We start from the raw sequence: 14,898 nt of genomic DNA on the forward strand, positions 1-14,898 counted from the left end.
CATTTCTGCCCCCCCCCCCCCCGGCGAATACCTAAATAGGTAATCGCCAGTGCACATGTATCATGCATTTCCTAAATGCAAATTTGGCATTTAGGAAATGCAATTACCACAAATTGAAGTTTGGTGGTAAGCATGTGCAATTTTTTAAAATGCATTAAAAAAGGGAATTTGTGCACTTTACATGTCCACAGATATTTTTGGGGGTGCATCAAAGAAGGCCTTAGGCCCCCAGCACCCTGGGATCTGCATTACCTAATGGAATTCGCAAATTCAGAAATGCAAAACCAATCATACCTATAGGGATGAATGGAGTCCCATTCCCTAATTGCGATTCGCTAATAGGGATTTTATTTTTTAAGAAATTGCTATTGCCGAATCGCAATTTTCATACATCCCATCTTATAATTTTTAAATAGCAATTTCTTAAAATTTGCTATTTAGGGGGTGTGGTCTGGCCACGGAGCTTGATGGCCGCCTAGACGGAGAGCTCAGCGAGGGGGGCATGGAGCCTCTTCCTGGGGGCGCAGAGGTGCACGGAAGGCGCCGTGTTGGCGAGGACGCTTCCGACGGGCGCCCCGGATTTGTGAACCCGGGGCGCTCAGCTGCATACAGGAGCGGCCTGCAGAAGAGCCCAGAGCCGCAGCCTCTCGTAATCTCGTAGCCCGGCGCTTAAGAGGATGGTGGCCCAGGAGCAGAGCGGATGCCCCTGGGTGCCTAAATTTCGTAAGTCTTACTGATTTCCCCCCACCGCCGCTGCAATCAGTGCGACCAGCTCCCCACTTTGCTGCTGATGCGCAGCCAGCGGTGGGGGCCCGGAGCCTTGGTCCCTGGTGGCCAGATTCATACGCAGTGCTTGCCACAGCCCTTCCAACAGTACAGGAGGGATGCCGGATGTCTCGGGGAGACTCGTGCTGTGTTGGGGGCCCTGCGGGACCTTGCCCCCTTCCATTGGGAGTTAATCTGCTCTCTCCCCGGCTGCCTGCCCCCCCATCCTGCTGCCAGGAAGAGAAGCTGTGGATCACTGGGGGGCCACGACAGAGGACCGATGGACAGGCCGGTCACCTCTCAGTGCTGGGTGCCCTGCCACGCCGGATGTTCTTGGCACACCCGTGCCTACCCCTCCGTTCATTGCCTGAGCCACCTGGCAACCCTGGAGAAGCCCTTGATGGGGTCGGGCGCAATGCCGGGAGACGTGAGATGAAGCCTACCATCGCGGCTTGAATAGCACTCTCGCCTGGCTGCCTTCTGGACTTTGTCTTTGCCCAGCTATCTTGGACGGAGCCTGGTGGACCCACTGCAGTGAAGGAGGGGCTGCATGGGATCTGGGTTTCGCAGCCTCCCTCTTGGAAGTCTGCCGGGATCCTTGGAGATCTGCCATCGTGTGACTGAGACGAAGAATAAAACTTGTACCCCTTGCTTCATCCCCCCTCCCTCCTTTCATCATTGTGAGGGCCGGGTGTGGAGGGACGCATCGCCTGCCGCAGGGCCCTCTGGGAGGCTACCCGCGGCACGATACGACACGTATGGAACCGGTGCTCCCTGCCTAGTGGAGCGCCTTTGCCCCTGCAAGCTGAAGTCGGAGGCCCTCGCTCTGTCGTCACATTGATATCGCGACGGACAAACGCCTTTTCTTCCCGGGCTGAGACCCTCTTCCTTTCCTGGAGCACGAACTGCACCGCAGAGCCCGCTGGGACTGAACCGCACATCGGCCATGCTATTGTGGGACTCGGGGCCCTTCAACCTATCCCCTCTCCCACCCATCTGCCCGACCACGAAGAGTGAGACCAATTCCAGCTTTGCGTGATGACCTCTGGGACCCCCGATCCCCCTGCACCACCGCTATCCGGCTCTGCGATGAGGCCAGAGATGCCAGGCGGCCGGCCGTCCCACAAGAACTAGGGCAAGCCGGCGAGACAGTTGCTCTTTTCTGAGGCCTTACTCCAGACAAAGGGCCCTCTTCCCACGCCGGTGACACAGCCAGCTGCCGCACACCACGACATGACGGACTCAGCTCAGGAATCCACCATGGATTGTATCCTCCAGGAAATTTCGGCTGTTGGTCGCAGATTGGAGGGGATGGATAGTGAAATGGTTTAATTGACTGCGGAAACAAAATCCATCCATGTGTAAATTGCAAGCTTTCAGACCCGTGTCCTGGGGTTGGAACAGCGGGTGTTAACAGTGGAGGCCCGTGCCTCTTCCTTCCATGATAGGGACCAGGAACTCCTCTTTCTTCACAGTAAGCTGACAGACCTGGAGGACAGGAGCCGGAGGGACAACGTCCGCTTCCTAGGATTTCCTGAAAATATTGAAGAGGAAGATCTCCATGGATTTCTACAAGATGCGCTGCCTAGGATGACTGTTACTACCTTTGATCCACCTTTGGAGTTCCAACGAGCTCACAGACTGTGCCCCAGGAGACTGGGCATGGACGCCCGGCCCGACCGATCATAGCCTGCCTCCTTCGCCACACACAAGCCCGCCAACTTATACAGAAAGTGCACACACAGGCTCCCTGCCAGCTGGATGGACACACAATCCGAATATTGTCAGACTTCTCCAAGGAAACCAGTGAACACCGAAGGGCCTTCCTGGCCCTCTGCCCTCCGCTACGCCAGATGGAGATGAAATATGGCCTGTTCGACCTGGTGCAGATGTGGATAACAATAAATGGCACAGCCAAAGACTTGTACGACCCGGAAGACCTACGCTCCTTTTTGGATGGCCTCTTGCTTATGGACTCTTCCACTCCGACTCCATACCGAGATGCAACGGTTGCGGACCAGAATACTCCCTCTCTCGACCTTGCTCCAGGAGGGTCAGGGTCTGCCCACCACCCTCCCCTCTCCCACCCCAGGGGACGAGACTTGCACAGACTCCTTAACAGCCACGATGACAGAGGGCAGGTACTGCACACAGTGGCGCTTCATACACAGGTGACAGACAGAGACAAATCCCGCTCCCCTTTGAAGCCCTCTACAGAGCCCACTTGAACTCGCCATACTTTATTGTCTGCAGGAATCGAGTACCTGGCGATCACGGCCTCCACCCGCCCTGTGGACGGCGGACCCTTCCTTGACCCACCGGCTGGCTGAGTACAGTTTTCTTATTACTGCACAATGTTGAGTGCTTTGTTCTTCCTTTGTTATCTTTGTCAAGTAAAGTTTTCTTATAGACACAGTGCGGGAGCCGAGTTGAGCCATGAGGACTGTCCAGACCCCGCTGGGACTCTGAGTATGTGGGACAATACATGCTCCTCAGGCCTTGTAGCCCCACGATTGCCCTAATGTTATAACTGTTAATATGATGACGATTGTTTGATTGTCTGATTGTTCATCACTGCTGTATTCGCTTTGGGGTTCACATGTTGCTCTTCGCATCCTTTTCCCTCCTCTCTATTTGCACTTCGTTCCGCCCTCCCCTTTTTTCCTCCCCCCGATGTGCGTGCAGCACCACTGACACCATGGAGGCCTTCACTACCCCTCCTTTCCCCCTCCCCTTCCCTCCTCCTTTTGCTCCCCCCTTCCCCCCTCCCTTCGCTCCCCCCCTTCGTCCTCCCCCGGGGGGGTTTGCTGACTCTGCTGCGGCGTCCCTCGGACTCCCCATCGACGGGTATGTTCTCCAGCTGTGTGGTGTTGCGCTGTTTTACCCCCGCTAAGGGATACCAGTCCAAATCACATCTCGCCATGTCACACCCTCCTGAGAGAACCCGGCTCCGAGACCCTGGGAAGTTCGTACCGAAGTTAGTACCAATGGACAATGGTGGCCCTGCCCTGCGCCCCCGTTCCTGGCCGTGTCCCTGCCGGCCTTGCCTGGCGCTGGGATGAGTAGGGTCCGGGTATAGACCCGCAGATTAAAGTTTAGGTTCTCTGGGGCTCTAGTTTGCTCCATTTTTCTTTTTCTTTTCTTATTCTTCCCCTTTTTTTCTTCTTCTCCCTTGCCCCTCCCCTTTACTTTTTTCTCTTTCTTGACTCTCTTTTTCTTTGGTACTTCTTTTCTTCTTTCTCTTTACTACCCTCCCTACCCTGACCGGGACCGGTTCTGCTCTGTTGACTCTGTCTCTTTGCCTGTCCTTGCCCCGCTCTCCCCCCTTCCTTATTCCTTCTCTCTCTCCCTTGCCCCTTCCTCCATCCCATCTGCCCACCCTCCCACACTTTATACTTTATTTTCTTGTCCTCCGCCTTTTACTCCCCCCTTCTCTCCCCTCCTCCAGGTGTCTCTTTCTATCTCGCCCTCTCCTCCTCCTATCTCTCTTCACACCCTTTTCCCCCACTCATAATTTTTTCAGTCTTATGTTATATTAAACAGTGCTTAGTACCCCTTAACCCCCTTCCCTATTTCTTTATCCCACCCCTCTGCATCTTTTACCCCCGCCGTTCCTTCTAGCTCTTCCCCATGACTGGACGTCCGTATGCCCCGCCTGCCCCGTTGCGGGTTGTCTCTTGGAACGTCAATGGCCTCACCCATTTCATTAAACGGAAGAAAATACTCTTGTACCGCAACACTAAGCGGGTGGATATAGCTCTCCTTTAGGAAACCCACTTGACCAAGCCTGAATCTGATAAGCTACGGGGGAACTGGGTGGGGACTGCGCTGTCCAGCTGTAGCACCCCCTCGTCGAATGACCAGAGTGGTGCTTTGTGGAAATGCTGGGTTACGATATTGCTGCGAAAGAGCCTACCTCTTACGGTTACTAAATCATGGGCTGATCCGGAGGGGCGGTATATATTTGCCAAACTGAATCTGGGGGGTGCCTTGCTTTGTGTGGGATCAGTTTATGCCCCAGTAGGCCCCAAAAGACAATTTTTCCTTTGCATTAACCGCCTCTTGACGGAAATCGGAGCTTCCCGGTATATTATTGGTGTAGATTGGAATCTGGCCCGGGACGCCATACTAGACAGGACTGGGCCTCTGGACACCATCAATAACAGAGACAGAGCCCTTCAGTATGACATAATGCACGACCACGGCCTGGTGGACTTCTGGAGACTAACACACCCGGGGGATAGGGAATATACCTTCTTATTCCCAGTCCATGGTACCCAATCCCGACTGGATTACTTTCTCATCTCACACAACCTTGTGGCACACACGCAGGACTCTCATATACTGAGTGGGGGCTTGTTGGACCATTCCCTGATTCTTTTCATCATACAGCTGGGCATGGTGTCGTAAGCCATGGCAATTCGCTGTCCACCACTACCAAACTTCTCAGGGGAAGGCACAGCTACAGGCACACACGTCCACATGCGTCCGGGACAATCTTGGGTCAGTGGAGTCCAAGAGGATCATCTGGGCTGCGGCTAAAGCAACGATATGGGGCTCTATGATGCGTGATGCTGCACTGGCAAACAAGGACAGAGCGGCACGGCAAGCGACCTTAGAAGTTGACATTGAACTCCTGACGCGGCGCTACATAGCCCACCCCTCCCTCTCCACCCGCAGGGAGTTGGAGAGAGCCCACATGGCTTTGAATGAACTCTTTACTTCTCAGGCTGAATATGTGCTGCAACCAGTGCAGGGACTGCATTACGAACAAGGGGAGAAGGCTGGCCGCTTACTGGCTGCTCAACTTCGCCAGAGAGCAGCGACCCCAGCTATACCGGCCATCAAGGCTCAATCGGGGGAGATTCTCACGCATCCACAGGATATAGTGGGCGAATTGGTGACTTTCTACCGCCGCCTTTATACTTCAGAGTCACAGTCCTCTCCTGCCCAGATAGAGGCTTTCCTCAACACTGTCACCTGGCCCTCACTTTCCGATGAGGGTCAGGAGCTGCTGGGTGGGGGGGACTTCACCCGTCAGGAAATTCTGCAGGTCATTTCCGGTCTCCCGTATCACAAGTCGCCTGGAGAAGATGAATTCCCAGCGGAATTTTACTAGTGGGCAGGGGAGGAAACGCTTGTGCATGGGGCGCTGGACGAAGCTTGTGAGACTAGCTTGCTGGGTGCGATATCTAATGCTGCCGTAATCGCTATTATGCCGAAGCCTGGCTGAGATCCTCTGCTTTGCGGCAGTTATCGACCCATATCTCTTTTGAACAGCGATATTAAGATGTTGGCCAGTGTTTTGGCGAACCTTCTCTGCATGTTCATACCGTCCCTTATACACCAGTCACAGGTCGGTTTCGTGCCAGGTCGCAGCTCACGGAATCATCTTCGTACCCTATGCCACGCCCTTTGGGGGGTTCGGGACATCCCTGAGGCCGCCTTAGCATTGTCCCTTGACGCCGAAAAAGCATTTGACCACATAGAATGGCTATATCTCTTCGCAAAGCTAACCAAATTCGGCCTGGGGGACCAATTTATTTCCAAAGTACGACTGCTATATGATCATCCTATGGCGCGGGTCAATTGTGGGGGCTTCCCCTCGGATACTTTTCCTATCTGGAGGGGAACAAGGCAGGGCTGCCCTCTTTCCCCTCTTTTGTTTTTGCTGGCGTTGGAACCGCTAGCGGCCACGATATGTGCATCCCCTGAGATAACAGGCATCCCCCTTCCGAGTGGTGTCACCTCTAAACTTTACTTATATGCTGACGACATCCTACTCACCCTAACTGACCCGGACTGCTCATTGCCTACCCTTATGGAGATTATAGATGGCTTTGCTCCTCTCTCCGGATACCGGGTAAACTGGGACAAGAGCGAGCCTCTCCCTCCGTCACATCTGTCCCTCTGATGAAATCAGTGATCCTGGGCTTCCCATTCCGTTGGACCACGAAGCGCCTTAAATATCTGGGGGTCCTTATTAACCGTGGCCTGGAACAAATGACGTCCGACAACCTGGATCCTCTTTGTTGCACGCATGAGGCTCGACTTTGAAAAATGGGCCCAACTAGGCCTCTCCATGTGGGGTAGGTTGCAGGTGGTGCGAATGGTCACGGTACCGCGCTTCACATATGTACTAGGACTTCTCCCCCTCCAGATACCCCTCTCCACGCTGTGGTCGGTTGACGCTGCAATCAGGGCCTTTGTGTGGGGATCTACGCGCCCCCGTCTAGAATCGGCCAAGTTAATAGCACGTAGGTCACACAGAGGAATGGGACTCCCCTCAGTGGAACATTACGCTCTAGACCTCCATCTGTTGCTGCTGGCTGCCACATTGTCTAGCCTTGCAGAGTCACCACAGTGGATGCCAGTGGAGAGAGTTGCTCTCCCACAGAGGAGGCCTTAGTGGGCTTTACCGCGCAACCCCTGTCTCCCCTGGCGACCCGAATCCAATTCTGAAGGCAACGGGAGTGGCTTGGCAGAGGGCCCACCGTCTCCTGGGAGTCCACCCCTTTCTTCAAGCCCAGGCTCCCCTGTGGCACAACAACAGTATAAGCATAGGTGGAATAGCCCTCAATTGGCCGCAATAAAGGGAAGCCGGTATAACTCATCGAGATCAGGTGCTGGAAACCGATAGGCTCAAACCTTTCTCCAGTCTGAGGAAGGAATTCCGTCTCCATTCTACACAGAAGTGGAAGTACCTACAACTCCAGCATTGTATGCATCAAAACCCTGATATTGTATGTCGGGGACTACAACCCTCACCTATAATAGCTTATCTGGTGACATGGGGGAGGCATAAGGGCGTTATGGCGGGCCTGTATGAAGTCCTTATTAGTCATCTATTCTCCCGACCGGTCCTGGACAAGTTGCATCTGCAGTGGCAAACCTTCCTCCAGCAGACCTTTGACGAGGAGGACTGGGCAGACACGGTGGAAGCGTTAGACAGAGGAACACGCAAGGCTTGCTTAAAGTTCTGCCTCTTTAAGGTCCTCCATGACTGGTATTGCTGAAATTACACATGGCTGGCCTGCTCCCGCATGCGGCCTGTTGGCGCTGCGCAGACCCGTGCTGTGATTTACTTCACGTACTCAGCAGCTGTGCGTCGGTACAACCTCTATGGAAGGCGGTGGAGCATGTCCCGGCGGACTCCATGTTGCTTTCAACCCCCTTACCTTCTTCATTGTTCATGCTGCATGACACGGCCTCCCTCCCGGCTCTATCGTGACCGCAAAAAAGACTCTTGCACACAGCCTTGGCAACTGCGAAAATATGTATTTTACGACACTGGAGATCTGTGACTCCCCCTACGCCCGAGGAATGGATTGTGGTTATGACCAGCGTAGCCACACATGAGAGAGTCATTTACAACCTCCAGGACCAGGCTGCTATTTTTGCTCAGGTATGGGCCCCTTTCCTTACTGACGTCTAGTCTGTGCTCTTGTCACCACTACTACTCCCCAGCTCACCTCAAGCACCTCCTATTTCTCTTTCTTTCTTTCCTTTCGTTCTTTCTTTCTTTCTTTCTTTCTTTCTTTCTTTCTTTCTTTCTTTCTTTCTTTTTTATTATCATCTCCCCAACCCCCTTTTCCCACCCACCCTACCCCACCCTTTCCCTTTCCATACCCCCCTTTGTTCTCCTAGTCCTGGGTTCACTGCACCTGACCGCTCTCACCCCTCCCCCCATACCCACTCTCCCTTCCCGCCTATCTATTTCTAATTTGATTTTCCCCCTTTTTTCCCCTCTTTTCTTGTTTTTTCTTTCCTCTCTCTTTGACACCAGATCCCTCTCCTTCCCCTTTTTCACAGTCCTCCTCTTTTTTCCTCTTTAACCATCTCCCGATTAACCCTGCAAGACCTGTGACTTCCCACCTTCCTATCACCCCTGCCTCCGCAATCCTTGCTCTCGAACTGCCCAACTACCATGGAGCGACTTCCCCTGTCCCCATACACACCCTGTTGGATAGCCTTTGCTGAAGAGATGGACCATGCTTGCGACAAACACCTGCTTATTTGCTCACGTCAATCTTAAACGAGGGAGGAGATGATATACAGAGACATAGGAAACATGCGCGATGGATACCCTTCAGAACACTGCCTAAATTTGACAGCCAATTCCCCCCCTTTTTTGTCAGCAGATTTCTGAAAGGCATACGTCCCCCATCCACCTCCCTCCTCCTTTTATTTCCTTCCCCCCTCCCTTTTCTTGGTATTGGCCAGTTCGTTCCGTGTCGTTGGTTGCCCCATTATTATTATTATTATTATTATTACTTACTATTATTATTTCCTTTTGATCTTTTTTCATTTTCTCTCCCTGACACTTGGTTCCATAGACATTGATATGCATGCCATGTTCTCACCGTCCTACCCCAGGCATCATTTTTGCGTTTCTTTTTTTTTTTTTTTGGACCATATTGTGTGCGGATTGAAGCATACTAGCCTTATGCATATGACTTATTTACTTGCCCAGAGAGGCTGTGTTATACTGTGCCTTATAGTGTATGTTACCTGCTGAAATACGTAATAAAAAATTACAACACAAGATTTTCGCAATTTTGCGTTTTGCTAATTTAAAGTGAAATTAGCCGTGAAGCTTGACCCCATGATTTTCCAGGCTGCAATAAAACAAATAAACTTTGCAGTCTATTCATGCAGTGGCAAAAGTAGAAGGTAGTGTATTGTGAAAGAACCAACACATTTGGTTCTTGTTAAAATAGAATGTGGCTGGTTGAACTTAGTTTACATTTTTTAAGTTAAAACCGAATTACAACGGCTAATTGTTTCCCAAAATATTGAGTTAACTTTATTTGTAAAGCGCTTTTGTCTACACTTCTGCCTCCTGTTCAAATTTTGTGGGTGGAAAATAAAGTCTATGCAATAGAATATAGTGCCTAATTCACCTCAAAGTCCGCACTGGGCTGTGCATGGCTGCATGAATTTGTCTGCTGCAGTAACCCAGTAATTATCAGATGCGTTAAATACCTCAACCTGCTAAAATTTAACATAGAAGACCATATGGTAATTAACGTAATATCAGATGTTGGTGCATTAAACATAAAAATCTGCATGTTATTGCCCAGAAACTCATAATAGGTGCTATTGATCGCAACCGAAAAATAACGAACCCCTTAGTAACGTTATTTACCATGTGCGATTAATGGCACCTGTACTTGTAAGATAGTCCTCAGTCTAATATTAAGATGAGGCTAAAAGCAGTGCTACATACTGTCAGTCCATCCTCCAGATTGTTAAAGTCTGTAGTCAATAGCAGGATGTCTCACAGGTTGTTCTGCATGCGATTTAAGCAGGCTAGTGTGCTTCCTCCCTAACAGTTGTAGAGTAGTGACCCTGCACAGATCTGATAAAGCTAGAGACTTTGGACCTGATTACAAGTGTCCCCTGCCATATATGATAACCAAAGTATCCAAATAAATCTGAAACCGAGGTGAACAGAATTTATCCGATGCGATGACTATCACTTATTCCGATTTTTTTAATAACATGCTGATCTGGTGCTGTCGAACCAGAATGCGCATGTCCCTGTAAATGAAAGGACTTTTCCCAATTGTACTGGTCATGGTAATTATCTGGTGCGATGAACACTGCAACACTTGTATTTGTGATCCCTGCAAAAAACTAGTATTTCTGAGGATACCCATAGGGATCTGTCTATTTATAGGGCCCAGTGTGTCATATGAAAATATGGGCACTTAGGATAACCCACTGATAACTCAGTTTTATGATGTTCTCCAGTGGGTGATTGCTGGGAGTGCACCACAGGCATATTTGAGTGACACATTTGTATTTGTATAGTATGTGGTGCTACGGTGCATACATACAGCCAATAGGTGGGGATACGACACTGGGCTTACTATTCTCTGAAGGTAAGGTGGGTGAGGCAGCAGTGGAGGTCGGCTGACAGGCTCAAGTGCCACCTTCTGCTGGGTTGAGGAGCAAAACTGTATTAAGACACAGTAAGTGGGCTATTGTGCCAGGTAGGATCAATACCCTCAACATTTTCACATTCTTAGTGGGGAGTCATTGTGTATTCTCATTTTGGTTTTCTGCTTCAAAACTCTTGTCTTTAATTAATGGTGTTCAACCATTCATTGCTTGGTGATGTTGGTCAGACTATCGTGTTACCATGTAATAGGAAATATGCTTTATGGTGGTGGCTCTGCTTTGCATGGTGTTCTGACAGTATAGTACTGGAATATCATGGATAAAATATCATCCTAGAAAAATATTGTGACCTAAATTCAGCCTACCAAAATATCATGAAGGTAATCATGTACAGGCAGATCATGAAGGTAATCATGTACAGGCAGATATAGGTGTACTATTCTTAACTTCACATCTAGCAACATTCCATATATTCAGGGCTGGTAGATGTGGAGGGATGAATAGTACATCTATATTATATTTGTGTCCTCAATATTCTGACATAGACCTATTTGTCCCTTTCTTTTAAAGAGCCATTACATTTGTCCTTTCCTTCCCCGCCTGCAGTTGTTTTTTATATTTGTGTTTGTTTGACCCATGCCTTCTCATATAGCTGTTAATATTTTTGTACGAATTACAGATTTTTTTTTCACTGAATTATTCCTGATCTGCATTGAATGTATTCAGTATTTGTTACTGCACCAGATTCCTGCCCAAAGAACCTTTACATGCTGAGCAGGAGGGTGTTTCTTTTGGGTTGTTTGTGTCAATGAATGAACTTTTCATAATTCTAGGGTCCTGTTTGTTACTTGCTGCATACATTACCCATTTTACTCCCGGTCATTATGGACACTGTCTTCAGCATTGAAAGTTTCATCTATAAATTGCTGATTTCAGGTGTGTTGTCTAAGTAGTTCACTTGAAGCAAAACATGGATGTTACATTCAGAATTAGGTTATCACATGAAAGTCCAGAACTGTAAACAGTTCCTGGCATGTCCTATAGGGAGGTGGTCCCCCTCCAGGAATCGTCATACTGGAGGCAGCAATTAAAGAAAGCAATGAAGACAGTCAGGCAGATGTTGGGTCTCTAGCTGGCAGCGGTATTCACCTTTGTCCAAATAGGGACCACAATCCTAGTCAGGGTAAGTCACACACAATTTAACCTGTGCCCCCCCCTCTGGTAGCCTGGCACTGAGCAGTCAGTTTTTACTTAGAAGGGAATGTGTAGAGTATTAGTGCAATAAATCATATAGTAACACAGTGAAAACATCACAAAAATACACCACAAAGGTTTAGAAAAATATAAGATATCTATCTGGTTAAATTAAGGTCAAAACGATAAAGTTTCAATAAGCACAAGTTGGGATATCACTTTTACAAAATGAAAACGATTCATAAATCTTAGAAATCAACAGTTGTCTTTTGGTTTCACAAAGTACCTGGTTTGCGTCAAAAATAACACGCATGGAGACCGCAGAGGAGGAGATTCATGGAAAAGTAGGGTGTGTGTCAGAATTTCCGGCATGGCACAGGCAATGCGTTGTTTCTTTCCACACTGCAAGGGGCTTTGCGTCGATTTCCGGCACGCAGTCTTGCTTCCTCACTGTGATGCGGGGATCCAGCATGGCGATGCGTCACATTTTCTGTCACATGGCTGGCGCTGCATCGATTCTTCACTCTGGAAGTCGGGCTCCATCGTTCCGGTTCGGCTGTGCATTGATCCAGTAGGGCTGTGTGTCGAATTTCCAGCTGCAAGACAGGTGCTGCCTCAATTCTTCCCTCAGAAGTCGGGCTGCGTCGTTTTGGTTCGGCAGTGAGGCAATTTTCTCATCGCAAGGCAGGCTGTGCATCGTTTTCAGCAGGCTACGCTTCGATTTTCGCCGCACAAGGAGTTCCTTGAAGAGATGAAGCCTTTTTGGCTCTGAGACTTCAGAAAACAGGAGGCAAGCTCAACCCAAGCCCTTGGAGAGCACTTCTCAGCAAAGTCAGAGGGCAGCAGGGCAACAGCAGGGCAGCAGTGCTTCTCAGCAAAGCAGTCCAGAAAAGTCCTTTGGCAGGCAGGCAGTTCCAGTTGATAGGTTGCAGGTTCAGGTCCAGAAGTGTCTGATTTGGTGGGTTCAGAGACCCAGTTTATGTACCCAAAAATGCCTTTGAAGTGGGGGAGACTTCAAGGAGTTGTTTTGAAGTGCACACGCTCCCCTTTCAGTACAGGTCTGTCTGCCAGGGTCCCAGTACGTGAGTTTGGCAGTCCATTGTGGAGGGCAGGCCACTAGCCTTTGAAATGTAAGTGTCAGGCCCTCCATCTTCCCAGCCCAGGACGACTCATTCAGTATGCAGATGAGTGCAGGTGTGACTGAGTATCCTGTGTTTGTGGTTGTCTGGGTGAAATGCACAAGGAAGCTGTCAACCAGCCCAGCCCAATGGTTTGGAGACAGGCTGTAAGGCACAGATGGATTTTAAGTGCAGAGAAATGCTCACTTTCTAAAAGTGACATTTCTAAAATAGTAATATAAAAGCCAACCTCACCAATTAGCAGGATTTTCCATTACCATTCTGGCCACACTAAATATGACCTGGTTGCCCCTTTCTGATCAGAATCTACCACTCAAATAATATATGAGGGTAGCCCTAATGCTATACTGTAATAGGAGCAGGCCTCACAGTAGTGGAAAACATATTTAGGAGTTTTCCACTACCAGGACATATAAAACACACATGTACATGTCCTGCCTTTTACCTACATAGCACCCTGCCCTATGGTTTACCTGGGACCTACCTTAGGGGTGACTTATATGTAAAAAAGGGGAGTTTAAGGCTTGGCAAGTACTTTCAAATGCCAAGTCGAAGTGGCAGTGAAACTGCACAAACAGGCCTTGGAATGGCAGGCCTGAGACATGGTTAAGGGGTTACTTATGTGGGAGGCACAACCAGTGCTACAGGCCCACTAGTAGCATTCAATTTAAAGGCCCTGTCACCTGTAGTGCACTTTACTAAGGACTTACAAGTAAATCAAATATGCAAGTTGGGAATGAACCAATGTTACCATGTTTAAGGGAGAGAGCATATGCACTTCAGCACTGGTTAGCTGTAGTGAAGTGTGCAGTGTCCTAAAGCCAACAAAACAGTTTCCGAAAAGAGGAGGTAGACAGGCAAAATGTTTGAGGGGGGTGACCCTGCAGAGGCCATTTCCAACACTCCCCATCTGCCTTAACTCATTCTTCATTTAGCAATCATGCACCTTCTTTTTAAACAACACTTTGAAGATGTGACTGAAATGAACCACGATCACCGGACCGCATTAATACACACAGAACTAGTTATTTGACCTATTTGCACATCATTGCAACTACAGTTTTCTTTGTTTACCTTGTAGATACATTTCTTCTCCTTCTGCAAACATCTGATGACACCTCACGCATCGTGCACAGGTCGGATGATAATGTTTCTCTCCTGCCTAGAGAAAAAAAGAAGCAAACAATTATTGATTTTACAAATCATCTGGGAATCGAAGGACATATGAATATTCACGCCTTATTCCGTCAAACATGGAAAATCCAGATTTGTTTTCAAAATCGGGCGCAAATTGAACTCAAGTTTTAGTTTTTATCTGGTGCAAATACTTCCTGGTAAGAACGGAAGATATTTGCGCGTTTAAACAAAGTCAGAAAGAGAGTGGAATTGTACCCGATCTTGTCATAGGCCCTGAATTCAATTTGAAATGTACTGGGAGGCTTCATACCCTGTATACGTAATTAACGTTAATGGGTGGTAGTATCGAACCAGTATTGTGGCATCACTAGTTAATCCACACGGAATGGGGGAATAACTTTATGGGACTCGATTAACCCCTTGTAAAGCCACACAGAATTCCTGATTCCGGGAGGTTTAATGAGAAAATGAGGAGGAATGTTATGTGGTAATCTCTAAATCACTTTATTGTCTGTCTGTAGCGAATCAACAGGATTGGTTTAGTGGAAACTGGCACATAACATGGAATATATCATTCATATGCTTTTCTGACATTAGCTTTGTAAATCTGAAAATCAGAAATAAGCTACAAAACTCATACTATTAAATCTACAAATGGCAAATTAAATTTTTTAGTGGATTATTCCAAGGATCCACAGTCACAGGCACATAATGTATTGTGCTACAGCAGTAAAATAAGTCATAAATCCCATGGTAT

At 48.7% G+C, this 14,898-nt stretch overlaps 1 protein-coding gene across 9 annotated transcripts in view; it reads right to left on the reverse strand.

The window, feature by feature from the left end:
* The window catches only part of ABLIM2 (actin binding LIM protein family member 2), a 714,445-nt gene that overhangs the window by 236,862 nt on the left and 462,685 nt on the right, over window positions 1-14,898 (reverse strand). For all 9 annotated transcript variants that reach the window (XM_069203370.1, XM_069203322.1, XM_069203330.1 and 6 more), the window contains exon 7: window positions 14,079-14,166. In XM_069203370.1, coding sequence (XP_069059471.1) covers window positions 14,079-14,166 — 88 coding nt within the window. The remainder of the gene's footprint in view (window positions 1-14,078; window positions 14,167-14,898) is intronic.

This window comes from Pleurodeles waltl, chromosome 1_2 (genome assembly GCF_031143425.1).
Source record: "Pleurodeles waltl isolate 20211129_DDA chromosome 1_2, aPleWal1.hap1.20221129, whole genome shotgun sequence".
NCBI classification, from domain to species: Eukaryota; Metazoa; Chordata; class Amphibia; order Caudata; family Salamandridae; genus Pleurodeles; species Pleurodeles waltl.